The sequence below is a fragment of the Zootoca vivipara genome, chromosome Z2 (assembly GCF_965207765.1).
Source record: "Zootoca vivipara chromosome Z2, rZooViv2.hap1.1, whole genome shotgun sequence".
Lineage (NCBI taxonomy): Eukaryota > Metazoa > Chordata > Lepidosauria > Squamata > Lacertidae > Zootoca > Zootoca vivipara.
In genome coordinates this window covers 35,517,701-35,542,985 of record NC_142585.1, presented here as the reverse complement: position 1 = coordinate 35,542,985, position 25,285 = coordinate 35,517,701, and the positions used below count along the sequence as shown (strand labels likewise).

Here is a 25,285-nt window from a genome sequence, read left to right as displayed (position 1 = left end):
CCAAGGAGAATCACTGAAATTACTGGACCTAAATTAGCTGTATGACTGGTAGCACTAGCATTGGATACAGCTCATTGTTCTTCAAATACCCTATTAAATGCCTATAAATGTGCATGGGTTAATGTTTTCTGATAATAGCAGCATATAATACCCGTGGCTTGTCCAATATTAATCCTACTCAAAGTAGATTAATGCCACAATGAATTTAGGGTTATTCATTTCATGGTTCCAACTCTGAGTAGAACGCAGTTGGATGCAACTATATGTCCACAGCCTTCCCACAAACTTTACTGGGAATACGTGCCCCCAGTTTCAGTACTGTATGTCTACTCTCTGAGTATGACTAACACTGGATACAAACCCACTGCATTTAAGGGCATGAAACATCAACTGCAAATCCCTGGATTAAGCCTTAGTTTAGCCACGCCCTTACGAGACAGTTTGTGGGTACCTCAAATGCAGAACATGTTCTCTCACTAACCCATCTGCCTAAAACAAAAGGATTATGTGGGGTTTTAATGGTTTCAGATTTTCTGCATGTTTCTGTCATTGAGTGTAAAGGGGAAGAGGTTCAAGGCAACTATAAGACAGGGACTGTGTTTGGAAGTGGGGGTGCATCTGAATCACTTTGAAAATGCAGCCCACAAACAACCCCTCATATATTACATTCTTTCATATTCCCAAGAAAGCTACAAGCCTCTGTTTCAGAGCTGCTTTTCCAGCATTACCTAGAACAGTTGGGATCCCACCGTTGAGTATTAAGTCCTGTAATCCTGGAGGCAGAGTCTTCTTCACCTTTACTAAGGGTGACCCAGCAAGAATCAGGCATTCTCTGATGAATGCATTGTCAGTTAGCTCCCTAAAGTAGCAAGAGAAGTGGAGTGGGGAATCAATTAATTTAGTTTAAAATATGTACATTATGTTGAGGGTCCAATTTGGGCTAAAAGGTAAGTTAGAAATGTAAAATAAGCAAAATAAAGGGAAGGGATTATTTAATTGTTAAAGCTGGGCATTCATTTTGAGGGATCCTAATTTCTCTTTGAGATTGGGGGCATAAACCTTTAAGTTTAGCCAACTACCCTCTCTTTCAGTGAACAACGACAGTAACTTCCATAGTTACATCCACACCACACATTTAAAGTCCATTTAAAGCCCATGGCTTTCCCAAAGAATCCTGAGAACTGTAGTTTGTTAAGAGTAAAGGGCATTGTTGTGGGAGAGGTAAACCACAATTCCATACAATTCTGAAGACGTGTGCATGCACATGAAAGCTCATACCAATGACAAACTTAGTTGGTCTCTTAAGGTGCTACTCCTGCCAACCTAGCAGTTCGAAAGCACGTCAAAGTGCAAGCAGATAAATAGGTACCGCTCCTGTGGGGAGGTAAACGACATTTCCGTGCGCTGCTCTGGTTCGCCAGAAGCGGCTTAGTCATGCTGGCCACATGACTCGGAAGCTGTACTCTGGCTCCCTCGGCCAGTAAAGCGAGATGAGCGCCGCAACCCCAGAGTTGTCCACAACTGGACCTAACGGTCAGTGGTCCCTTTACCTTTAAGGTGCTACCGGAAGGATTTTTTAAATTTGTTTTGACTACAGCAGACCAACACGGCTACCTACCTGTAACTACAATTCCAAGGATTCTTTGGGGGAAGCTGTGACTACTACAGTGAAGTGGTATAAATGTCCTTTAAATGCATTGTGTGGGTTATTGGGTGGAGCAAGGGAGAAAACAAACCTAGGACTGACCCTGATGTGGGCCTCATTGTTGGCTCAATCTGCAGCATCATTAGCAAAAGAGAAGACAAAGGTGTATCCGTCTGCTTCATAGTTATCAGGGCTTCTTCCAGGTGACTGCTATTCTCCTTAATGTTATGCAGCAATGAAACTGGATCTTTCACCTAAAAAGAAACTCATGCAAATACACAAAAGGAGCACATAATGAAATCTGTGTATGTTTTCTCTTTACAGACTCATGGTAGCAGAACTGTTTATAGTATAGCTCAGGGGTCCCCAGACTACGGCCCACGAACCAGATGCGGCCCAATTGGCCTCCCAATCCGGCCCGCAACGCCCCCCCGCCCGCTGCCGCCGCCTGCTCTTGAAGCGCGCTGCGCGGCGGCGCCATTCCAGATCTGAAATAAATCTCCGAAAATCGTTTCTGCTCATGCGTATGGGCCTCTCCCGACCCAGAAGAGGTCATTTCCGATGCACTTCCGGGTCAGGGGAGGTGCACTTCCGGGTTGGGGAGGCCCATACGCATGCGCACAAACAATTTTCGGCGATTTTTTTCGGCCTGGAAGCGCGCCACCGCGCCAATAAATGGGTGTGCGCATGCACACTGGCGCGCAATCCCCCACCCTCCGGCCCACTGCGCGCGCACTCCCCTGCCCTCCGGCCAGCCGCGCGATCGGCGCGGCGGGCACCGGCCCAAAGGCGGGTAAGTCTGGGGACCCCTGGTATAGCTGCTATTCTGAGCATCTTTGGGAGGAACAGTGGGACAAAAATGTAACCAATAATAAGATAAGTGTGAGTGCTGGTTGGTGCCCGTTGGGACGGGTGGGGCAGAAGGCACTTACACCATAGCTGTCAAGTTCTCCTTTTCAAAAAAAGGGAAATCCCCTAATGCTGAATACGCTTCCTTGCGACAAAAGGGAAAACTTGACAGCTATGACTTACACTTATATTATTAGTGGAGCCAGAGCCAATGACACGAGTTCTAGAATAGCAGAACTGAGACTTGAGGACGCTGCTGGCAGCCAGAGTTGTCCTTTGGATTGGTTGTAAGTAGGAAGGCAGGTAGAAGGGGGTTGGCTGAAGGCAGTGAGGAGTAGTGCAGTGCTCCACTTTCCTTAATAGACCAGCCTTCATCTGCAGACCCCCTAACTCTTCATACATATCTAAAGTGAGCATGGGTTGTTCATAATTCAAATGATGGAAGTGACCTTGCCAACTGGCAAAGGCTTTGAACAATTTTATTTTCTATAGGTTCTGCTTTCTTTCACTTCTGGTTTATCACTGATATGTAGTTGGTGCTGTGGGTTAAACTACAGAGCCTAGGGCTTGTTGATCAGAAGGTCGGCGGTTCGAATCCCTGCGACGGGGTGAGTTCCTGTTGCTTGGTCCCAGCTCCTGCCAACCTAGCAGTTCGAAAGCACGACTAAGTGCAAGTAGATAAATAGGTACCACTCCTGTGGGAAGGTAAACGGCATTTCCATGTGCCGCTCTGGCTTGCCAGAAGCGGCTTAGTCATGCTGGCCACCTGACCCGGAAGCTGTACGCCGGCTCCCTCGGCCAATAACGCGAGATGAGCGCCGCAACCCCAGAGTCAGTCACGACTGGACCTAATGGTCATGGGTCCCTTTACCTTTACCTTACAGAAAGAAATGGGTCCACAGGAGGGTTACACTTCCTGTAAAGACATACCCTAAGTGGTGTCCAAACTTTTTTCAAAGATGGCCAGATTTATTGAGCTTTTACCCCAAAGTTGTTGAGCTTTTTTAAGGGTTGAATTTGTTGAGCTTTCTTTAGGATTTTACCCCAGGAAATAAACTTCCACAGGGGCCTGATTAAACTGAATGGTGGGCCAGATTAGGTCCCCAAAACGGACTTTGGACATGCCTGCCCTAACAGCATCTTCATTTGCTTGCAGGACTACAGCTGCCAGAGCTACTTAGCAAGAAGCTATGACACTGGCACCAGAAAGGCATGATCCCTGGGCCGGCTCTAGGGGTAGGCTGGGTCGGCAGGAGGGCGCTGCGCAGCCTCAGTTTCTCCCACGATAATCAAAAGTAGTTAACTTTTCAGAACTGAAGTTTGTAGTAAAATGTCCAATGGTTTCCTCTTTTCCACACCTAAGAAGAGAAACCTCAATGCTGAGGTGCGCAATTCAATGTTGTGAAGACTTGAGTGATAAGAAGAATCTGCTCTGTCAGGCTAGTGACCCATCTAGCCCAGCATCCTCTTCTCTCAGTGGCGAACCAGATGCTCCCATGGGAGGCCTACAAGCCAGACATGAGTGCCACACTCTTCCTTCCTGTGGTTTCCAGCAACTGGTATTCAGAAGCAGCGGCATACCTAGCCACTCAGGTGCCCAGGGCAGCATGCGTGCCTTGCATCCAGGGGTGAGGCGAGCCACCCATGAGGGCAAGATGAACCAGGGCAGGGCGCACTGCGTGGAGCCTTGCCAGTGCCTCCCCCTCAGCTGTAGGGTGGCAGCCTGAGGGGGAGATGGTGGGCAGATGCAAGCCCCACACTGCCGTTTCAGGCAGAGCAGAGCCTGCAGGCACCTGAGTCACTGTGTCACTCCCAGGAGAGACGTGTGGCTCGGGCGGGCTGCAGGGCCTGCAGTAAGTGCCACCCCCTTGTTCGGAAGCATACAGCCTGACAGTGGAAGTACCTCCAACCTCTATATGTACACACATACATACACACATCCAAGGATTCCAGAAACTCATCCAGTCATGTGTCTGATGGAAGTTCAGACATGGCAGAGGCAGTAGAGTTTTAAGATATATGAGTGTTTTACACATATATGTAACCTTTAGTCTTCAATGGAGGGGTGCACAGCAACAGCACCCCAAGATGCAGTGCCGGCCTATCCTCATGGCAGCATCATCAACATCTTTTTTTTGCTCTGCAGCTTATCTTGGACTCCAGGGCACATATAAGCATACTTTATTCTCTGCTTCCTGGTAAAGGTAAAGGGACCCCTGACCATTAGGTCCAGTCGTGACCGACTCTGGGGTTGCGCGCTCATCTCGCATTATTGGCCGAGGGAGCCGGCGTATAGCTTCCAGGTCATGTGGCCAGCATGACAAAGCCGCTTCTGGCAAACCAGAGCAGCACAAGGAAACGCCGTTTACCTTCCCGCTGTAGCGGTTCCTATTTATCTACTTGCATTTTGACATGCTTTCGAACTGCTAGGTTGGCAGGAGCTGGGACCAAGCAACGGGAGCTCACCCCGTCACAGGGATTCGAACCGCCGACCTTCTGATCAGCAAGCCCTAGGCTCAGTGGTTTAACCCACAGCGCCACCTGGGTCCCTCTGCTGTCAGAGGTAGCATGCCTCAATACCTGTTGCTGGGAATCGCGAGTGGGAAAGATTCAGGTTCTGCTTTCAGGCTTCCCTTAATGGGCCTCTGGTTGGCCACTGTAAGAACAACATGTTGGACTTAATGGGCTTTGACCTTATCCAGCAAAGCTTTTCCTAATGTCCTTAAGGGCACCTCCAAAGTGTTTAGCTTGGGGAATGCCTTCTCATCACTTAAATGTAAACAAACCAAATCTGTATCTTGGGTGGTAAGGTTGACCCACCAGGATACTCTAGACAGAGCAAGTTCCCTCTGAGGCAACTGCAAACTGAGTGGGATGCAGGAACCATGACCCCGTTACTTAAAGGGTAGAAATGGGGCACATGCCAAAACACATCTAGCTTGAAAATGTTCCCAATTGTGTGACTGTACAGAGACCAAAGCTAATCAAAGTTGGAGGGGAGGGGGGGACTTCCAATGAACCAGCCTTTGAAAACTTGGGTGCTCTCCAGATTTTTTGGGACTACAACTTCTATCATCCCCAACTATCAGCAATGCTGCTTGCGGCTGATGGGAGTTGTAGTCCAAAACACACACACACACACAAACCAACCAACTGGGTCCCATACTTTATTCTCTGCTTCCTGGTACTATCTCCTAATTCTGCTGTTTCCAAAAGTATCCCCCTTTATTCATTTGTATTCTAATATTCAGTTCTTTTGATGCTTTGACCTCATCAACACTTGTTGATTGACTAGGATTAAGATAAAAGGACCCCTGGACGGTTACCATAAGTTCAGTCAAAGGTGACTATGGGGTTTCAGCGCTCATCATCTCACTTTCAGGCCGAGGGAGCCGGCGTTTGTCCACAGACCGCTTTCCAGGTCATGTGGCCAACATGACTAAACCGCTTCTGGCACAACGTGACACCTTGATGTAAACCAGAGCACACAAAACTCCATTTACCTTCCCGCCACAGCAGTACCTATTTATCTACTTGCACTGGTGTGCTTTCGAACTGCTAGGTTGGCAGGAGCTGGGACAGAGCAGCAGGAGCTCACTCTGTCGCAGGGATTCAAACTGCTGACCTTCTGGGTCAGCAAGCCCAAGAGGCTCAGTGATTTAGACCACAGTGCCACCTGAGTCCCTATACTAGGATTAATGGCTAGTACACACTTAGGATGCTTACCTAGGTTAATTGAATTTTCACATGCTAATTGATGATGCTCATATGTAGGTCCACACACATATTCCAATACACATGGATCTTGATTACATTCTCAAGGCCTTATATTTATATGTTTACACATAAATGCTAATTAAACACCTCAAACCAGTTACATTAACCCCTTCTAATACACACTGAGACCGTCTTATAACATATCCCAGTTATAACATACTGTACAAGTTATAATTAAATCCTAATATTTACAAAATCTAATCATTTAGCACAATAGATCTATTATCATATACATAACAGAGGTGGGTATATCTTTCGTAGACATCTCCAATGTTGGAGGCAGCATGCTTCTGGATACCAGTTGGAGATACCTCTTATACCTCTTATATATATACTGTTGGTAGGTTTCTGAATATCAGTCACTGAAAACCGCATTCTGCGTGTATTTAATGTAACTATCTATCTCAAGAGCCAACTCTGAACACCTTCACAGTACGGTTAAAGGGGAAATTTACTTTCACACAGGAGATCATGTCGAGAAGAATACAGCCAAGAGACCAGATGTCAGATTTGTCACTGAAAGAAAATTTGAGTGCCTCTGGAGCCATCCAGGATTTGAATGGAGGATCTGTGGGAAGAAAAGCCAAGGGGTGTGGTTTATTTGTTTATTTTTATCCCTTGTAACTTTTCCTTTGTAACCAAGAGTAACATCTCTTTGGAGGTGTAACAATATTCCATCAGAAGGCAACAACTGAATACATATTTTTTGTTTTGTAAATGTTTTCTAGCTAGATGGGGAGGGGGTAGGTCTGTGCTTTATGTGTTAATGTTAATTTTGTTCAATTTTTAAACCTATCTTCAATCGCTGCTCTGTACCATTTTTGTGATATGTTTGTAAATCACCTTGAGATGTTTATAAAAGGCAATTCATACATTTAATAAACTGAAGAGCCAGCGTGGCATGGTGGTTAGAGTGCCAGACTAGAACCTGATAGATAAATCCCCACTTGGCAATAAAGCTTCCCAGCTGACCCTGGGCCAGTCACTGCCTCTCAGCCTAATCTATTTTCCAGGGTTGTTGTGGGGATTAAAGGAGGAGGGGGAGAACCATGTTGAGTTCCTTAGACAAAAAGGTGGTCTATAAATGCAATGAAATAAATAAAGATAGTGGTTTTCAAGCTTTCCATATTCAGAGAACCATTTCTACACCTTAACTGTAAAAGAACCCGCAAAACATTCTAAGGATAAGCTACCATTCAGTTTGCATGGGGCACTGCAGAGATCTGTCAGTTTGTTTCTGGGCCTTATTTAAGGTGTCTGTGGTAGTGTTTAAAGCCCTGAATAACAGGCCCCAAATATTTGGAAGACTGCCTCCTTCCCTATAGTCCCTCCTGGGAAGTGCTCCCCCCCCTAAAAATGTTTAGGGGTACTCTCATTTTCCTACTCTTATTTAAATACTGCCCCTCAATGAGGCCAAACTTAAATTCACAAAATGTTTTGGGGTATGTGTCCTCCTGTGTCCCCCCAGAAAGAAAGCACTGCTCCTGGGTACTAAGATCAGTAAAGTGGGGCCCCTCTTGGTAGTCCTCATAAATGTGGGGTGGTGTTGGTCTAGGAGAGCAGTCTCCGTTGTGTAACTCCCTCCCCACAGAGATTTATTTGCTGTGCTCAAGCTTTCAGGAAATGGTGAACACGAGCCTCTATACACTGACCTTTTGACACCTAACATGTGTATTTTCAGGACCCACCCCATTCCTGTGACTGCAGTTTGTTCTAATGGTCTTTAATGCTGAACTTTAAATCGTTAAAACCTTGCTTGTGAAGGGACAGGTAATAATAATAATGTCACTGTAACTTAGGGTTGCCATATTTTGAAGGGCAAAAAAGGGGACACATCTGCTGACTTTTAACTATGGATACCTATGGCAACTCTCATTTTACATACCCATGATAAAGAGAACGTGTCCTGGAAAAAGAGGACATATGGCAACCCAACGTGTTGCTTCACATGAGGTGACAGAACAGCTTCAAACAGGGATAGGGAGTGTGGCCCTCTATATATGTTGTTGGAACTTCCATCAAGTCTCAGAGTAGACCCTTTTAAAGTAATAAGTAGGTAATTTCAGTTAATTTCAATAACTCTCCTCTGAGACTCACCTCCTCCTCCTCCTCAGTTTTAATCTGGATACAGCCCATTGTAACGTACTGGATGTGAATATGTTCTGACAATATGAGCACATGTCTATTGCACTGAGACTCACTAACCATCCACACCATACATTTAATGTACATTTAAAGCATGTGGCTTCCCCCCATTTTTTTGGGGGGGGGGAATTCTAATTTAGGTGCTGGGAATTGCAGCTCTGCAAACTACTATTCCAAAGGTCCATTGGGGGAAGTATTGCACTTTACATGTATGGTGTGGAACACTCCACATATATGTCAAACTACCATTACTAAATTACATACTGTATACTTTAACGTTCTTCTAGATGCCAACAATGTCATGTCATAAGGAAATATTTTCTCCTTGACCATATATTTTCAAAAACCCCACAGTCTTTCTGAAGAACAGGGCTGCTGAAAAGATAACAACACATTGCTACCTTCTTCCACCCTAATCTTCCATTTCATCTCATCATTCATTAGGGTTTCCGTGCTGAAATCACCAAGCACGAAAGATGCCTTGTCGTCTAAAAGGATGTTGGATGGTTTGAGGTTTCTGAAACACATCAGAGTTGTTTTTACAGCATGTTGAAATAGAGTTGCAGCCATGTTAAGAGTTCATTTGTTAAAAGACCTTAGGTTTTGCACTACAAACTACTGCAGATAAATAACAAAACAATATTTTGAAAAACTGACACCTCACCTGTGAAAAATGGTTTGTTTGTGGATGTAAACTAAAGCATCCACCATCTGCCCTAGAAACATTTTAATCACCTATGGAAAGAAATATATGAAATAATGAGGACATAATATACAGGAGAAAAGTTTGCTGTCATGCCATGTTAAAGTCTTCAGAAATTCTCTCCTTCCTGTTGACCCTTGACAAAGAAAGGATGGGCAATGGGAATAATGCTCTTCCTTCCGTAGCAACATTTGCCCACCTGTTTTCTGATTATGCTATCATAACATAGATTTTTGTTGTGAAACATGCCAAGAGTAGGCTGAGCCTGCGAGTGACAACACCCAGAACCAGGTCCCAGAAGTAGACATTCTCTCAACAGTTCCTGTGGTTAATGCCCACAAGGAGTTTGTGTACTTAGCTACCCAGGCAGGAATAATCAGTAGCTGTAAAAAAACTATGCAGACAAACTATATATTCAGTATAACCAGTCTTAGGCATGTGCCTGGGACTGGAGCAAACAAAGGAAATGCCTGCCCTCATGGCTGGTCCAAGGAAGAGAGATAGGAACAGATGTACTACAGTATATGCTCCTTCCTCTTCAGGAGGAGAAAATGACACCACGCAGAACCTTCTCTACCAATTGCTTTTCTATGGCCTGAGTATCTGCCTATCGGCTACAAAGCTCTGTGGACCTAGCCCCTTCTAATGCTAACCAGCAAGAATATGCACTTGTTAAGTTTGGCTGCTAACCTTCCACAATTATTACTATTTGTATTATACATATTTATTAAATAAAAACATTCTTTTCTACCTTCTTTTTAATTTTCTCAGGTTTTTGCCTCTTGGCCTTGATCAGAGATGAAAGGTCCCCTTGATCTGAATAATGCATCACCACACAAAGAAAGAGGGAGGAAATCTGCATGGAACAGGATGAAGATGAAAATCACCATGCCAATTTAGTCAAGGGGTTTCAAAGTTTGTCACAGTAAGGCTTCCTACACCAGTTCCAGCCCAGTGTGGGGAAGGGGGATGCTAATAACACTGTACAGGCTTTTCCAAGTGAAACCACCACCCAATCTTTGCATATAGGGTCAGGCAATAAATCCCAGGACTTGCAATCTGCCTAAGTGCATGTGGTCCGGCCTCTTCATATGATAATTTGGCAGAGCTTCTCCCTAACATGATACTTTTTGTAAGTACAAGTAATTTGACAAAATAAATAAATGGGGATGCATTAAAATATTTGTCTGCCCCCCATCCTACCTTCCCCAACCTAAGGTGGTACGATCCAGTTACAGGGAAATCACAGATCTAACAACTATGGGGAATATGAACATGGGTCTCCATGGTATGGATCATTGTTATTTAAAGGCATCCACTGGACTACACTGATATGGATTCAGAAGCGACACATCCCTGGATCACCAGTTTAGAGCTGCTGCAATTTACTTGGGAGCAAGTCTCATTGAATTCAGGAAACTTAATCTTTTCAGTAAGCGTACATACTGTACGATGTTTTGGCCTACAACTCCCATGATCCCTAGCTAACAGGACCAGTGGTCTGGGAAGATGGGAATTGTAGTCCAAAACATCTGGAGGGCCGAAGTTTGGGGATGCCTGGTATATACCATAGTAAGGTAAAGGTAAAGGGACCCCTGACCATTAGGTCCAGTCGTGACCGACTCTGGGGTTGCGCGCTCATCTCACATTATTGGCCGAGGGAGCCAGTGTATAGCTTCCAGGTCATGTGGCCAGCATGACAAAGCCGCTTCTGGCAAACCAGAGCAGCACATGGAAACGCCGTTTACCTTCCCGCTGTAGCGGTTCCTATTTATCTACTTGCATTTTGACGTGCTTTCGAACTGCTAGGTTGGCAGGAGCTGGGACCAAGCAACGGGAGCTCACCCCGTCACAGGGATTCGAACCGCCGACCTTCTGATCAGCAAGCCCTAGGCTCAGTGGTTTAACCACAGCGCCACCTGGGTCCCGTATATACCATAGTAGCCTTAGGAAATTGTCACCTTGTTGTCCCAGATGATGAAAAGTTCTTTGTAGCTGCAGATGTTCTGATGATTCAGCTTCAGCAGTTCCATGGCCTTTCAGAAAAATGATGAGAAAGGTTCTATAGTAAACTAAAACAATTTAAGCTAAAGTGGTGCAGTCCCTTGTTTGCCAAATTTCTCCTCCTGATTCAGTCATGCTGCTGGATGCTATACAACTGATTTCAGCAGACCATGCTCCCATGAAACTGTGCTTAGGATCACACCTTAACTTCTTTTTTAGGGGAGGGAGGGATTGGGAGTCCAACCACCTTCCAAGCCAAGATAGATCTACGGTTTGTAACAATCCTCACCTAGGTTTAGAGAGGGATCCTAGCTTTGCAAGAGATTTCCAGTTACTCTGCCATGGGACTCCACCCTTTCCACATCTGGATAATGTAATTCTAAAATTACAGGAGAGTAACTAATCATATAGGCAGAACCGGGCAGGGAGGAAAGCACCATCTAACAAGGAACTTGCTCCCCAACTTGCCCCCCATTTCTAAACTATCGTTAACATATGCTGCAATTTTTCTTTCTTGCCAGCCTAGAAATATCCTTAGTCCCTTCTGTGCCATCCCCATAATTTTTTGTATGTGTGTCGCCATTGACTAATCGGGGATGTAATTATAAGTTTAAGCCTGCAGTTGGGGTTGGTGCAGGGGCTTGCTGTTTCTAATTTTTGTCAAGTGGTTAGATGCTTTAGGCACTTAATAATAAAAACTAATAATATCAGAGGCAGCTTTGAGAAACCTGAGTCCATGAGTAAGTTAAATAAGCCAGTTCCATAGTTCTATGGTCTGAAGTTGGCTTGTTTTAAAATCAACCCCTGTTCCTGATTCACAGGTAATAGCCCAGCTTCTTTGAAAGTAGAGGCATAAGAAGAAAAGCTGTTTCCATTCCAACCTATATTTCTCACAATCAGCACTACTTCCATTTCGCTTCCACCAAATATGACATTATTCATCACACTGTCCCCTCCTTAATGCAACTTACATTCATTTCAGTAAAATAAAAAAATTCCTTCAGCAGCACCTTAAAGACCAACTAAGTTTATATTTTGGTATGAGCTTTCGTGTGCATGCACACTTCTTCAGATACACAGATTACGTGTACTTCTTCAGATACACAGATTTTCGTGCATGCACACGAAAGCTCATACCAAAATATAAACTTAGTTGGTCTTTAAGGTGCTGCTGAAGGATTTTTTTTATTTTGCTTCGACTCAGACCAACACGGCTACCTATTCATTTCAGTGTAAAGGACATATCAGAAGAATGGTAAGACAGCATTTATTAATTGTATATTGTTAGTAAACTTTAAAAAACCCCAACAACTATGATGTGTACAAGTACCAGTCATTAATTTGCTTAACTGGTTTCCATTCTTGACCACAGACAACACACAAACTGCAGCAATTTAGTCATGTCTATCAATTTCAATGGGTCTACTCTGAGTAGGACTAACCATTGGTAAATCCCTTGTGGTTTCCTGCATGAAGTCCAGAAGGGAAGCTTAGTGTGTTGTAGTAATGTGCTGCTCTAAAGACAAATAAATGTATTGTGCCATATGCTTTCATAGTTTAGGAATGGGGCATAGATCAGTGGTAGAGCATCACCCTGGAGAATCACTGCCATTCAGCATAGACAATGCTGAGCCAGATAGTTGGTTGGTCTGATACTATACCACAAATAGGCAATATCCTACTTCCAGTGCCATAGGAAGGGGGTGCGGTGGGTGCAGGCCGCCTTGGGTGTCATCATTGAGGGGGGTGACAAAAAAGCAAAAATATGTGTTTTTTGAAAAAACAACTCCCACACCCACCGCACGCCCCTTCCTACGCCACTGCAGAAACACTCTCTCCTTGAGTTATTTCCAGAAACCAGAACCATTGCTGCCTCCAACTTTGCAGGCAGAGCACAGCCTTTATGGCTAGTAGCCTTCAACAGCCCCTCTCCTCCATGAATCTGTCTAATCCAGAGGCTAGGTAATGCAGGGGGCAGTGGGCGTCACACTGCGGGGCCTGCAGTGTGTCAGAGCCACGCATCTATCCTGAGGAGGCGGCGGTGGGTGGACATACCAGTGCCTGCAAACTCCATGTTTTTTTGAGCAGCGTGGGGCTTGTGTCTGCCTACTGCCTCAGCCACCCTACAGCTGCCTCCCCCCCCCCCATTGGCAGCTTGCTCCACCCCTGGTTGCAGGGTGCACGCGCCACCCCGGGCACCCAAGCGGCTAGCTACTCCTCTGCCTCCTTCACTCGATGTGTGAAATAAAAAAGAAAGATTAACAGAAAGCTACCTCTTGGAGAGCATCATTTGCTTGCTTTTCATCAATACATTCAACCTGCACAAAACAACAAACAACAAATAAGTTGGTAAAAGTAGAACAACTTATTATCCACTCCAAACACTTAAGGCACATTCAATACACTTAAACATTTAACACACATTTAAAGCACATGGCTTCCCCTAAGGAATCTTGTGGGGTGTAGTTTCACTCTCACAGAGCTGTAATACCCAGCAGTCTCAACAAACTACAATATAAAACAGTTTTCTACCTTGCATTCCTATCTCCAGACGCAGGTGGTGATGTGGTCTAAACCACTGAGCCTCATGGGCTTGCTGATTGGAAGGTTGGCAGTTCAAATCCACACAAAGGGGTGAGCTCCCGTTGCTCTGTCCCGGCTTCTGCCAACCTAGCAGTTTGAAGGCATACCAGTGCAAACAGATAAATAGGTATCACTGAGGTGGGAAGGTAAACAGTGTTTCCGAGTGCTCTGGCTTCCTTCACGGTGTTCCATTGTGCCAGAAGCGGTTTAGTCCTGCTTGTCACATGACCCGGAAAGCTGTCTGTGAACAAACACCAGTTCCCTCAGCCTGAAGTAAGATGAGCACCGTACCCCATAGTCGCCTTTGACTGAACTTAAACGTCCAGGGGTCCTTTACCTTTACCTTATTTTCAGAATTACAACTCAGAAGTCCTTCTAATTCTGAATGTCTCTAGAGAATTATTGTGGCCAATGCCGGATTCACGTACAGTATAAGCTAAACAAGCTATAGCTTAGGGCCCCACTCTCTTGGGGGCCCACCAAAAATTTAAAGGACAAAAACAACTGGATGTACATTTCAGAAGAATAGCAGCAATAAAGATGAATGTGTTACCGAATATGTTATTCTTATTTCAAACTATACCTGTAGTGAAAGGCACAAGACAATTTCAAGAATGGCAGAAGATTCTGTCAAGATTTGTCTGGCAGGGGGAAAAGCCTAGAATAAAACATAAAATTTTGATAGATCGAAAAGAAAGAGGTGGATTTTCCTTACCAGACTTGAGACTGTATTATGAAGCATCTTGTCTGTGCTGGATAAAAGAATGGATAGTTTTGAAGAATATAGACCTGCTAGACTTGGAAGGTTTTAACAACAGATTTGGATGGCATGCATATTTATGGTATGATAAAAAAAAGTCCCATCAAGGGTTTACAAACCATGTGATTAGAAGATCTCTGTACGAGGTGTGGGAAAGGAATAAAATGCTGTTAGAGACTAAGACACCATGGTGGATATCACCAGCAGAGGTACTAACAGTTAAGAAAGTAAATATGGAGGGGAGGAGGGCCACATATGAGGAAATTTTGACAAAAACTGAAAAAGGCTAGGGACTGAAACCATATGAGGAAATCAAAGAGGCCTTAACAGGATGGATACAATATCATCAAATAAATGATGTTCTTAGAGAAGATAGGAAAATAGGTTTTGAGGACAAAAGGTCCAGATTTCAAATGGAAGTGCTAGAAGGCAAAACAAAGCTTTTGTCAAAAATGTATGATTTGTTGTTAGAGTGGTACACAAAAGATGAGTTAACAAAAGAGGTGATGATTAAATGGGCAAAAGACTTTGGGCATAATATTGAATATGACGCGTGGTTGAAATTATGGAATCAAACTTTAAGATTCACAGCATGTACCGCCTTGAAGGAAAATGTATATAAGATGATGTATAGATGGTATTTAACACCAGTTAAATTAGCTAAAATGTATAGAATGAGTGAAAAAGCATGCTGGAAATGTAAAGAGAAAGATGGTGAATTTTATCATATGTGGTGGACATGCGATAAGGTAAAAAGATTTTGGGAGATGTTATATAATGAATTGAAAAAGATGTTTAAATATACTTTCCCAAAAAAACCGGAAGCATTTTTGTTGGGAATAATAGGAGAAGGGATTAGAAAAGAAGATCAAGTATTGTTTATGTATGCGACAACCGCGGCTAGGACATTGTTAGCCCAAAAATGGAAATTACAGGATGTACCTACAATTGATGAGTGGCAGATGAAAATGATGGACTATGCTGAATTAGCTAGACTGACTTGCAAGATCCGAGACCAAGGAGAGATGAAGTTTCAAAAGGACTGGAGTAAATATGTGGACTATATGGAGAAAAACTGTAGATCTTTGAAAACACTTGCAGGATTGAAATAAATCCTACGAATTGACTAAAAAAAGTTAAAAAGGAACTGCAAAAACTGGAGTTAACAAGATACCCGCATGAGGGGAGGGGGGGAAGTCACTGCTCGGCAGAGCAAGATGTAAGACGATAATATAAGATGTTTTGTAGAAAAGATTGTTTTTTTATTTTATTTTTATTTTAAATTTGTTAAATTGGAAAATTGAATAAAAATTTATTCTAAAAAAAATGGATGTACATTTCAAAAATATAAGATAAAAAACAAAAATAAAACCTACATACAGCAACAGTGTTTTGTGTTGTGTAGGCTCCTATGATTTAAGTAATGGGCCCCGCCTGCTAGCCTGCTCCCTAAACTGATTTGCGCATTTCTTTATCAATTACTTTGATAAAATACATATTTTGTTATGTGCAAATGGCTTTAGATACCTATTAGGTCCATAAACCAAGATCATGGCCACTGGTCACATCACCTCCTGGCAAATAGAAGGGGAAGAAATGGAGGCAGTGAGAGATTTTACTTTCTTGGGCTCCTTAATCACTGCAGATGGTGACAGCAGTCACGAAATTAAAAGACGCCTGCTTCTTGGGAGAAAAGCAATGACAAACCTAGACAGCATCTTAAAAAGCAGAGACATCACCTTGCCGACAAGTTAAAGTTAAACCATAGTTAAAGCTATGGTTTTCCCAGTAGTGATGTATGGAAGTGAGAGCTGGACCATCAAGAAGGCTGATCGCCGAAGAATTGATGCTTTTGAATTATGGTGCTGGAGGAGACTCTTGAGAGTCCCATGGACTGCAATAAGATCAAACCTATCCATTCTTAAGGAAATCAGCCCTGAGTGCTCACTGGAAGGACAGATCGTGAAGCTGAGGCTCCAATACTTTGGCCACCTCATGAGAAGAGAAGAATCCTTGGAAAAGACCCTGATGTTGGGAAAGATTGAGGGCACTAGGAGAAGGGGACGACAGAGGACAAGATGGTTGGACAGTGTTCTCAAAGCTACGAACATGAGTTTGACCAAACTGCGGGAGGCAGTGCAAGACAGGAGTGCCTGGCGTGCTATGGTCCATGGGGTCACGAAGAGTCGGACACGACTAAACGACTAAACAACAACAACAGGTCCATAAATTACCATATAGCATATATTCAACACAAAAAACAGCAACAATTTGTTGTTGACAAAGGGCAGCTGGACATGTAAGGGCTCCATTTCCTTCAGTAGCTTAGTGCCTCATTGAACCTAAATCCAGCCCTGATTGTGGCTATTCAGTGAAAAAAAGACTCTTTACATGTCCCAACAGCATTGAGCCCTGGCATTTCGTTTTGACATTATTGAGTGTTGTAAATATCTCTGTGTGGTTATATGAAGTACGGTAAAAAAAATTTTTTTTACTGCAAACCATATAGACCGAGAAGCAAACAGGTCATACATTTCTGAATAAATATCAAAAATAAATATTATATAGTACACACCCACATATAAGCAGGTTCCCAGGCTAAACCCTGTTGAATGCTTGTTTGTATTAAGTCCTGGCTATTACACAACAGATAAAATGGACTGGTGAGAATATGTAAGTCCTTTTCCTCTAGTAATGTTCTGATTGTTAATATAATAATACATTTTGTAACAGAAGCCAAAGGGCTCTTGATGAATATGTGGTTTTTCATACAGCCAATATGGTGCAATGGTTAGAGTGTCAGACTAGGACTTAGGAAACCAGAGTTCCCCCACTACCATGAAGCTCACTGGATATGACTTTGAGCCAGCCCTGCCTCTCAGCCTAACCTACCTCACAGGGTTGTTGTGTTAAATAAGGAGCAAGATAGAACCATGTATGCCACCATGAAGTCCTGGGAGAAATAGGTGGGATATAAATAATAGAATCATAGAGTTGGAAGAGACCTCTCTAAGGCTCATCTAGTCCAACCCTCTGCAATGTAGGATTCACAGCTAAAGAATCCCTGACAGATGACCATCTCTTTAAAAACCTCCAATGAAGGACAGCCCATCACCTTCTAAGGTAGTCCATTCCACTGTCAAACAGCTCTTACTGTTAGAAAATTCTTCCTAATATTTCGTCGCAATCTCCTTTCTTGTTCAGGGCCTGCTCTAGGTAGACCCCCAGTGGCGCGGTGTGCCAGGGCGCCGTGCGGCGAAGCTGCGCGGAAACCATGCTGCGCCCTGCGAGGGCAGGGGCGCCGGAGCGATCTCCGCCCCTCAGCGCCAGGGCAGCCGACCTGCTCGAGACTGCCCAGTTCTTGTCTATGAAGACAAAGGTTTGGGTTCTATCCTCCAGAGCAGCAGAAAACAAGTTTGGTCCGTCCATCCTTTAGATATTTGATGATGGCTATCTGTAAGGGGGACTCCCTACAGGGAGCCATCCCCCATCATCCTAACGTCCACCTCAAGTACAGAGAGCACCAGTGGTTCTGAAGCAGCCAGAGGGGGAGGAAGAGACTCGGAGGGGGAGAGAAATCAGAGTGAGGAACAATGGGAAAGCTCGGAGGCGGAGGGATGCAGGCAGATGTTTGGGGATACTGCAGAGCCAGGCAACTGACTGCTGAGGGAGGAAACTGAAAGGGCATAGCTCCTTCCGGCGCCAGAAATGAGGAGAGCACCGCAACACGCGTCAAGGTGGTGGCATTTTGGGGTACCCAGACTACTTTGCTGGCGTAGGAACAGATGTACGCCATTGCCGGATTCTGATTCAGGATGAGAGGTCATGTTTTAAGCTGTCTCTACACTGTAAATAGATAGCACAATAAACTTCTTTGAAGACAAACTGGACTCAGGCGGAGTTACTCTAGAGTAGCCACGACGACCCTCTGACACTATCCTTTCCACTTCCAGTCTTCTTTTATCCAGGCTAAACATGCCCAACTCTCTTCACTTTCCCCCCTAAGGCCTAGTTTCCAGACATTCAATCATCTTGGTGCCCCTTCTCTCCACACCTTCCAAGTTGTCAATATCCTCCTTAAACTGTGTTGCCCAGAACTGGCCACTGTACTCCAGGTGGGGGCTGACCAAGGAAGAATAGAGTGATGCTATAACTTCCCTTGATCTGGACACTCTACTGTACTTCAGTTGATGCAACCTAGGATTACATTAGCCATTTTTGCTGCTGCGTCACACAATTGACTCATGTTAAGCTTGTGGTCAACTAAGACCCTTAGATCCACATGTACTCCTTTCAAGCCACGTGTCCCCCATCCTTGCAATCAATCAAATCAGATATAATAAAATAAAATCACTGGAGACCCATCTTGTCCATAAAGGCCCTTGCTCCCCCCCCTTACCTTTTTCATAATATACTTCTTTCTGCTGCCATCTTTTTCTTTCTCCACTTTTGATTCCACTATTAGCATTGTCCCAAGGGCCCCATGAGGCAGCGTATTCAGAATCTGCAAGGAATAGTAGATGTACTGTATGTAAGTCAAGTGGTTTAAGGACAGTGGGAACACCTTAAAGGCACCATACTGTACTTCCTCAAGACAAGACAGATACATTTCAGCTACACACAGAATGCTTGGTACACAGATCACAATATACTGTGAAGAAATACAGTATATTGATTATTTTAATCAGATCCACACTGTAGACACAAAATGTTTTTAGCAGTTGTCACAAAGGGGACAGTAAAAGTGCCTGTCTGATGTCAATATGCACTGGCAGGGAGTTCCAAATTAATCCATCACAATATACTGGGAACAAAGAAAAGGAATTTTCAAGCAGATCCACACTGTACATCTAGAGCCCGTTCAACGCGCATTTAAAGCTGACAGTGTCCTTTGAAAAATATATGGGAACTTAGTTTAAGAACTTATAGCTCTGTGAGGAGGAAACAACAGTTCCTGGGATTCTTTGGGGGAAGTTATGAACTTCAGATGTGCATTAAATGTGCTTTTAATATATGCAGTTTACTCCTTCACAGAGCTACAATTCCCAGCACCTTTAACAAACTACAGTTCCAATTATTCTTTGGAGAACATTTAAAATTCAGAATTAAAAACAGTTGAAACATTCCCTGTTTGCAGCTCTCACTGATTCTCTTTCCTCCGGGACTCACGACCCACATGGAGGCAACACCCACACCTTTAAAACCATTCTAGTGGGAATAGTAAAATAAAAAGACAACGAATGACAACGATGATAGCAGCATAGTTCCATCTATCCCCTCCTTGAAAACCTGGCTTACCTCCAGACGCCCCTCCCTAGGTCTGATATGCCTTCTCACACAAATTGCCCATATGTTAAACTCCCCCACCCCCAATTCCTACCACTCTCCTGCAATGAAATAAATGTACATAGAGGATGGGCAGCAGCCATTTTGGGCCTCCAGATGTGATTGTACTACAACTCCCAGATGTCAGCATGGTCCAGTAGTCGGGGGATAAAGGAAATTGTAGCCTTAACAGCATGCGGAGAGGTTACAGAAATGCTCTTTTCACCCTCCAGATGTTGTTGAACCACAACTCCCAGAAAGCCCCATGAGCCAGAATTGACAAACCACCAGGGGATGACGGGAATTGTAGTCTTAACAGCATCTGGGGGGGGAGATGTAGATATAGATCCCCTCCCCAATCCTGCCCCCTCCGTCACTTCAAATGCATGTGTGGGGAGGGGGAGGAGTTAAACCTCCGTTGCTTTCCCTCCTCCTCGCCTCAAATTGTCGTGTCCCCCCCCCACCTCTCCTCAGGCCAACCCTTTGCCCCCCCCCACCTCGTAGTTCTCCATGGCTGGCCGGGGAAGGGGGAGGGGCAACAGACACAAACGGCTCCCGCCTTCCTCCTCCTCTCCCCTCCCCCCACTCGTTCTTCACCTGCCAATTCTGTGGCGGGAAAAAAGTCTGCCTCGTCCTCAGACCTGTTTTACTTTCCCCCGCCCATTTTCAGCTTTCATATATATATGCTCTCCTCTCATGATATCCAAATGCATTTCGCAGTTCCGCCCCCCCCCCCGCCAACTTTTTAGAATTTAGCTCATAACCTTACCATAGCTGCCAAGTTTTCCCTTTTCTCGCGAGGAAGCCTATTCAGCATAAGGGAATTTCCCTTAAAAAAAGGGATAACTTGGCAGCTATGAACCTTACCCCAAAACGGAACCTACTTCTTCCCACTGTCTTTCACACACACACACACACACACCCAACACTGTGATATTTTATTAGGGTTGCTGCACATCAATTCCTCAAGAGGGCGTGACGTGTTTTAGAGGAAAGGGCTCCAAAGCATGTGCAAAGTGGTTTCTTTGCCCCACAATGAAGTGTGTTTTTTTAAGGGTCAAAATTATCTGAGAACAGTGAAGGGAGCCTTTCCTTTGCGAATACAGCTGGTTTTAAAAATAAACCCAACAACCAGAAGTCTGCAAAGTTACATTTAGGCTTGAGCAAATATTTGCTAATCATAAGTCTAAGTGGAGGTTGCTGGGTAGCACTTTTGTGCTAACATAAAATCAGAGAATTTCTATTATTATTATTATTAAACAATTATTATGACCTTATTTACAGGCAAAAGGTCGCACAGACAGGTGGCCGCATTTCATTGTTATGAAAACTGACCGACAACAACAACAACAACAATAATATTTATTTATACCCCGCCCTCCCCAGGCAAAAACCGGGCTCAAGGCGGCTGACACCAACAGAATTACAATAAAACATAAAAACAATTAATTAAAATACAGATTAAAATACAGTATTAAAATTTAAAGTGCAGCCTCATTTCAAGTAGGCCATAAATCCAAGCCATGAGGGAGAAAAACACAGGGGTCAGGCTGAGTCTAACCCAAAGGCCAGGCGGAACAGCTCTGTCTTGCAGGCCCTGCGGAAAGATGACAAATCCTGCAGGGCCCTGGTCTCCTGGGAAAGAGCGTTCCACCAAGTTGGGGCCAGTACTGAAAAGGCCCTGGCTCTAGTAGAGGCCAATCTAGCCATCTTATGACTCGGGATCTCCAGAATATTGTTTGTGGACCTTAAGATCCTCCGCGGGGCATACCAGGAGAGGCGGTCCCGTAGGTACGAGGGTCCCAAGCCGCATAGGGCTTTAAAGGTCAAAACCAGCACCTTAAACCTGATCCTGTACTCCACCGGGAGCCAGTGCAGCTGGTAAAGCACTGGATGAATGTGATCCCGCGGCCGGGACCCTGTAAGGAGCCTCGCCGCGGCATTCTGCACCCGCTGGAGTTTCTGGGTCAGCTTTAAGGGCAGCCCCGCGTAGAGCGAGTTACAATAGTCAAGCCTGGAGGTGATCGTCGCATGGATCACTGTGGCCAGATCAGGGCGAGAGAGGTAAGGGGCCAACTGCTTGATGCGGTGGAGATGGAAAAATGCCAACTTTGCTGTGGATGCAACCTGCGCCTCCATGGAAATTATGATGATGTTATTAATTTATGTATCATTGTTGGTGTTAAGTCTCAAGGCAATTTACAATCATATAAGGAACTAAAGCAGATTTTGAAATAATACCAAAAACAACAAATGAAGATAGATTTAAAAGCAATACAGATAAATAGTCAAGGCAGAGACCTTTTTAAAAAGGTACTTTTCAACTAAGTTTACTCTGAGTAAATACAATGAAAGTTATGGACCTTAGTCATACTCATTAAGATCGTAACAGAAAAGCATGTTTAAAAATCAACATAAACCTAGCAGCTGAATGAAGCACCCTAAAAATCCAAACTGAATAAAGTCTTGACCTGGGTCAAATTTATAGATACACTAAGATCACATGCACACCATACATTTAAAGTACATGACTTTGCCCAAAGAATCATAGGAAGTGTAATTTACTCATTCACAGAGCTACAATTCTCACCACCCTTAAAAAAACACCCCTACAATTCCCATTATCCTTTGGAGGAAGTCATGCTTTAATTATGCTTTAAATATATAGTATGGATGTGATATACCCTGTTTCTCCGAAAATAAGACGTAGCCATAAAATAAGCCATAGCACGATTTTTAAGCATTCAAGGAATATAAGCCATACCCCGAAAATAAGCCATAGTGATAGGCTTATCACTATGTATGGTACAGTTTAACTACAAGGTTAAACTGTACCATACTTAATAATAATAAAAAGGCATCCCCTGAAAATAAGCCATAGTGGGTTTTTTTGAGGAAAAATAAATATAAGACGGTGTCTTATTTTTGGAGAAACACGGGTAAGACTGTGTCCTAGAGCAGTTGATTATGATGCTGACTACTGTATATGGGAAGCAAAACCTGGGACGTTATTATGTATTTTTCCATTTAATATCCCACCTTTCTCTCCCAGGTGCTCAAGGTGGCTTATTCACCAGTGACACTGAGGACCTGGTGTGTGATGGAAGCATTGCTGAATCTTTTGGAAGCAGTACTATATTGCTGTCAGATTCAGTGTTGTATGCAAAGGGAACTGGTGTGAAGGAAAGTACAGCACAATCACTTCAAAAGAGGAAACTACTCGAGTACATTGGTAAAAAGGAAATTGAAATTGAAAGCTAAGCCTAAGAGAGACAAATCTCTTTGAAGAACTTGTGTAACCAGGTAAAGTACCATCAAGTCCAAGAGGATGCCAGTATGACTGACATATGCGATGTTCCCTACAGCAGCCCTGTAATGTAGACACTGTTGTTTGCCATTCTCACATTGCAGGTGGGAGGCAAGGAGGTTAAGTAAGAATGGCTTTGTTTAATGCCACCAGGTGAGTTCATCACAGGAGAGGTGAGATTCAAACCAGAGATTTTGCGATTTTTAGTCTCTGTGCTGCACTGGACTTTAACAGATAGGCTGGGAATCCCACTACCTGGCTGCAGCACCTGACCTCATGTGGGCTACAATAGCAGTACTGCTACCATACAAATACGTATATACTGTTATGGTATGGTTACCAGATTTTTTTCAATGAATCAGGGGACACTTTTTTTTTTAAAGCTGAGTAGCAACAGGGAATCAGTAAAGTGGTACCTCTGAGGTCCGTTCTTAACCTGAAACTGTTCTTAACCTGAAGCACCACTTTAGCTAATGGGGCTTCTTGCTGCCGCCGTGCTGCTGGAGCAAAATTTCTGTTCTCATCCTGAAGCAAAGTTCTTAACCTGAGGTACTATTTCTGGGTTAGCGGAGTCTGTAACCTGAAGCCTTTGTAACCTGAAGCGTTTATAACCCGAGGTACCACTGTAGTGGGGATGGTGAAGCAAAAGACCCTGGGCCCAAGCACACATGCATATTGTATAAAGGTGCAAAACCCTTCTTTCACACCCTGTGAAACATAAATGTGCAGAGTTTTTTTTTTTTTTTAAAAAAACTGGGCAATGGCACTCCGCCCACCTGTGACTCCCAAGCCTTCCCCATCTCCTGCCCCCTTCCCCCTTTGTTTTGACAGACCGTGGCAGGCCTGGGAGTCGCGGGCGGTGCGCTGGTGCCCAGAAGGGGCACAAGGCACACGGTTTCTCTGCCAGGCAAGGTGCAAAGCCCTTCTTTCACACACTGTGAAACATAAATGCAGTTTTTTAAAAAAAAACTGGGCAACAGTCGCCCACCCGCTACTCATGAGCCTCCCCCGATCAGTCAAAACAAAGGGGGAAGATGGCAGGAGATCTGTACTGCCGGATGTCCCCGGTTCCCCTTCGGCAGTGGCGGCAGCAGAGGCAGTCAGCAGCCCAGAGCCAGGCTGGTAGCGCAGTTGGCTCTGTCTGGCTTCAGGAGCTGCTCGCTGCCATGGCGCCCACCATTTTTCCTCTCCGGAAGTCGCCATATGATGTACGCAACACATCATATGGGGACTTCCGGAGAGGAAAAATGGTGGGTGCCACGGCAGCTCCTGAAGCCAGACAGAGCCAACTGCGCTACCAGGCTGGCTTTGGGCTGCTGAGGCTGCCGCTACCATGTTTCCCGGGGACAGATTTGCAAATCTGGGGACATTATGGGGATGGAATTTGTCCAGGGACAGATTTGCAAATCCGGAGACTGTCCCCAGGAACCGGGGACATCTGGTAACCCTATGTTATGGGTTTCCCTGTAATTTTCTATGTGCATAGGCTTCCTTGGGGCATTACCTTGGTCAGCTTTGACAAAAAAGTTGGGAAGTGATCTAGTGTTAGGCATAATTGATATAGGAGGCACTCTTGTATTTATTTGGGTCTATACATAAGTGCTTTGAATTTGGCCCAGTGGCAAATCGGCAATCAGCATAGTTTATTAACTGACATTGTTGCTTTTAGTTTTGCATTTATATACCATCTTTCCTCAAAGGAGCTCAGAGTGGTGTACACAGTTTTGCTTCTTCCCATTTTATCCCCACAAAAACCCTGTGAAGAATGTTAGGCTAAGAGTGACTGACCCTTCTCCGGGTTCCCTGCAAGGGAGGCTCAAAAGATGGTGACAAGGGAAAGGGCCTTTTCAGTGGTGGCTCCTCACCTGTGGATTGCTCTCCCAGGTGAAGTTCACCTTCCGCCTTCACTGCCATTTTTTTGGTGCTGGACTGACCTTTCCCTTCAGGCTTTTGATGGACCAAACTGATTTTATTCTGCTGTTAGCATTCTGCCAGTGCTTCCTGTTACTGTTATAGTGTGTACTGTATATACATCCATGAATTGTTTGTATAATGTTAAATGTTTCATTTGAATTTGTAATGGTATGTTTATATATTGGGGAATGGCTGTAGCTCAATGGTAGATCATCTGCCTTGCATGCAGAAGGTCCACAGTTCAATCCTGAGTATCCTCCAGATAGGTCTGGG

General features: G+C 44.3%; 1 protein-coding gene across 1 annotated transcript in view; it reads right to left on the bottom strand.

Annotated features, from left to right (window-relative positions):
- STKLD1 (serine/threonine kinase like domain containing 1) overlaps positions 1–20,303 on the bottom strand; it is a 31,058-nt gene extending 10,755 nt beyond the window's left edge. Inside the window, exons 1-11 of the mRNA XM_088665424.1 lie at positions 20,289–20,303; positions 19,765–19,842; positions 18,866–18,970; positions 13,397–13,441; positions 11,081–11,155; positions 9,871–9,975; positions 9,081–9,151; positions 8,818–8,933; positions 6,727–6,839; positions 1,748–1,899; positions 729–859 (exon numbers count right to left, since the gene is read on the bottom strand). Coding sequence (XP_088521550.1) covers positions 729–859; positions 1,748–1,899; positions 6,727–6,839; positions 8,818–8,933; positions 9,081–9,151; positions 9,871–9,975; positions 11,081–11,155; positions 13,397–13,441; positions 18,866–18,970; positions 19,765–19,842; positions 20,289–20,303 — 1,006 coding nt within the window. The remainder of the gene's footprint in view (positions 1–728; positions 860–1,747; positions 1,900–6,726; positions 6,840–8,817; positions 8,934–9,080; positions 9,152–9,870; positions 9,976–11,080; positions 11,156–13,396; positions 13,442–18,865; positions 18,971–19,764; positions 19,843–20,288) is intronic.
- Positions 20,304–25,285: the final 4,982 nt, after the last annotated feature.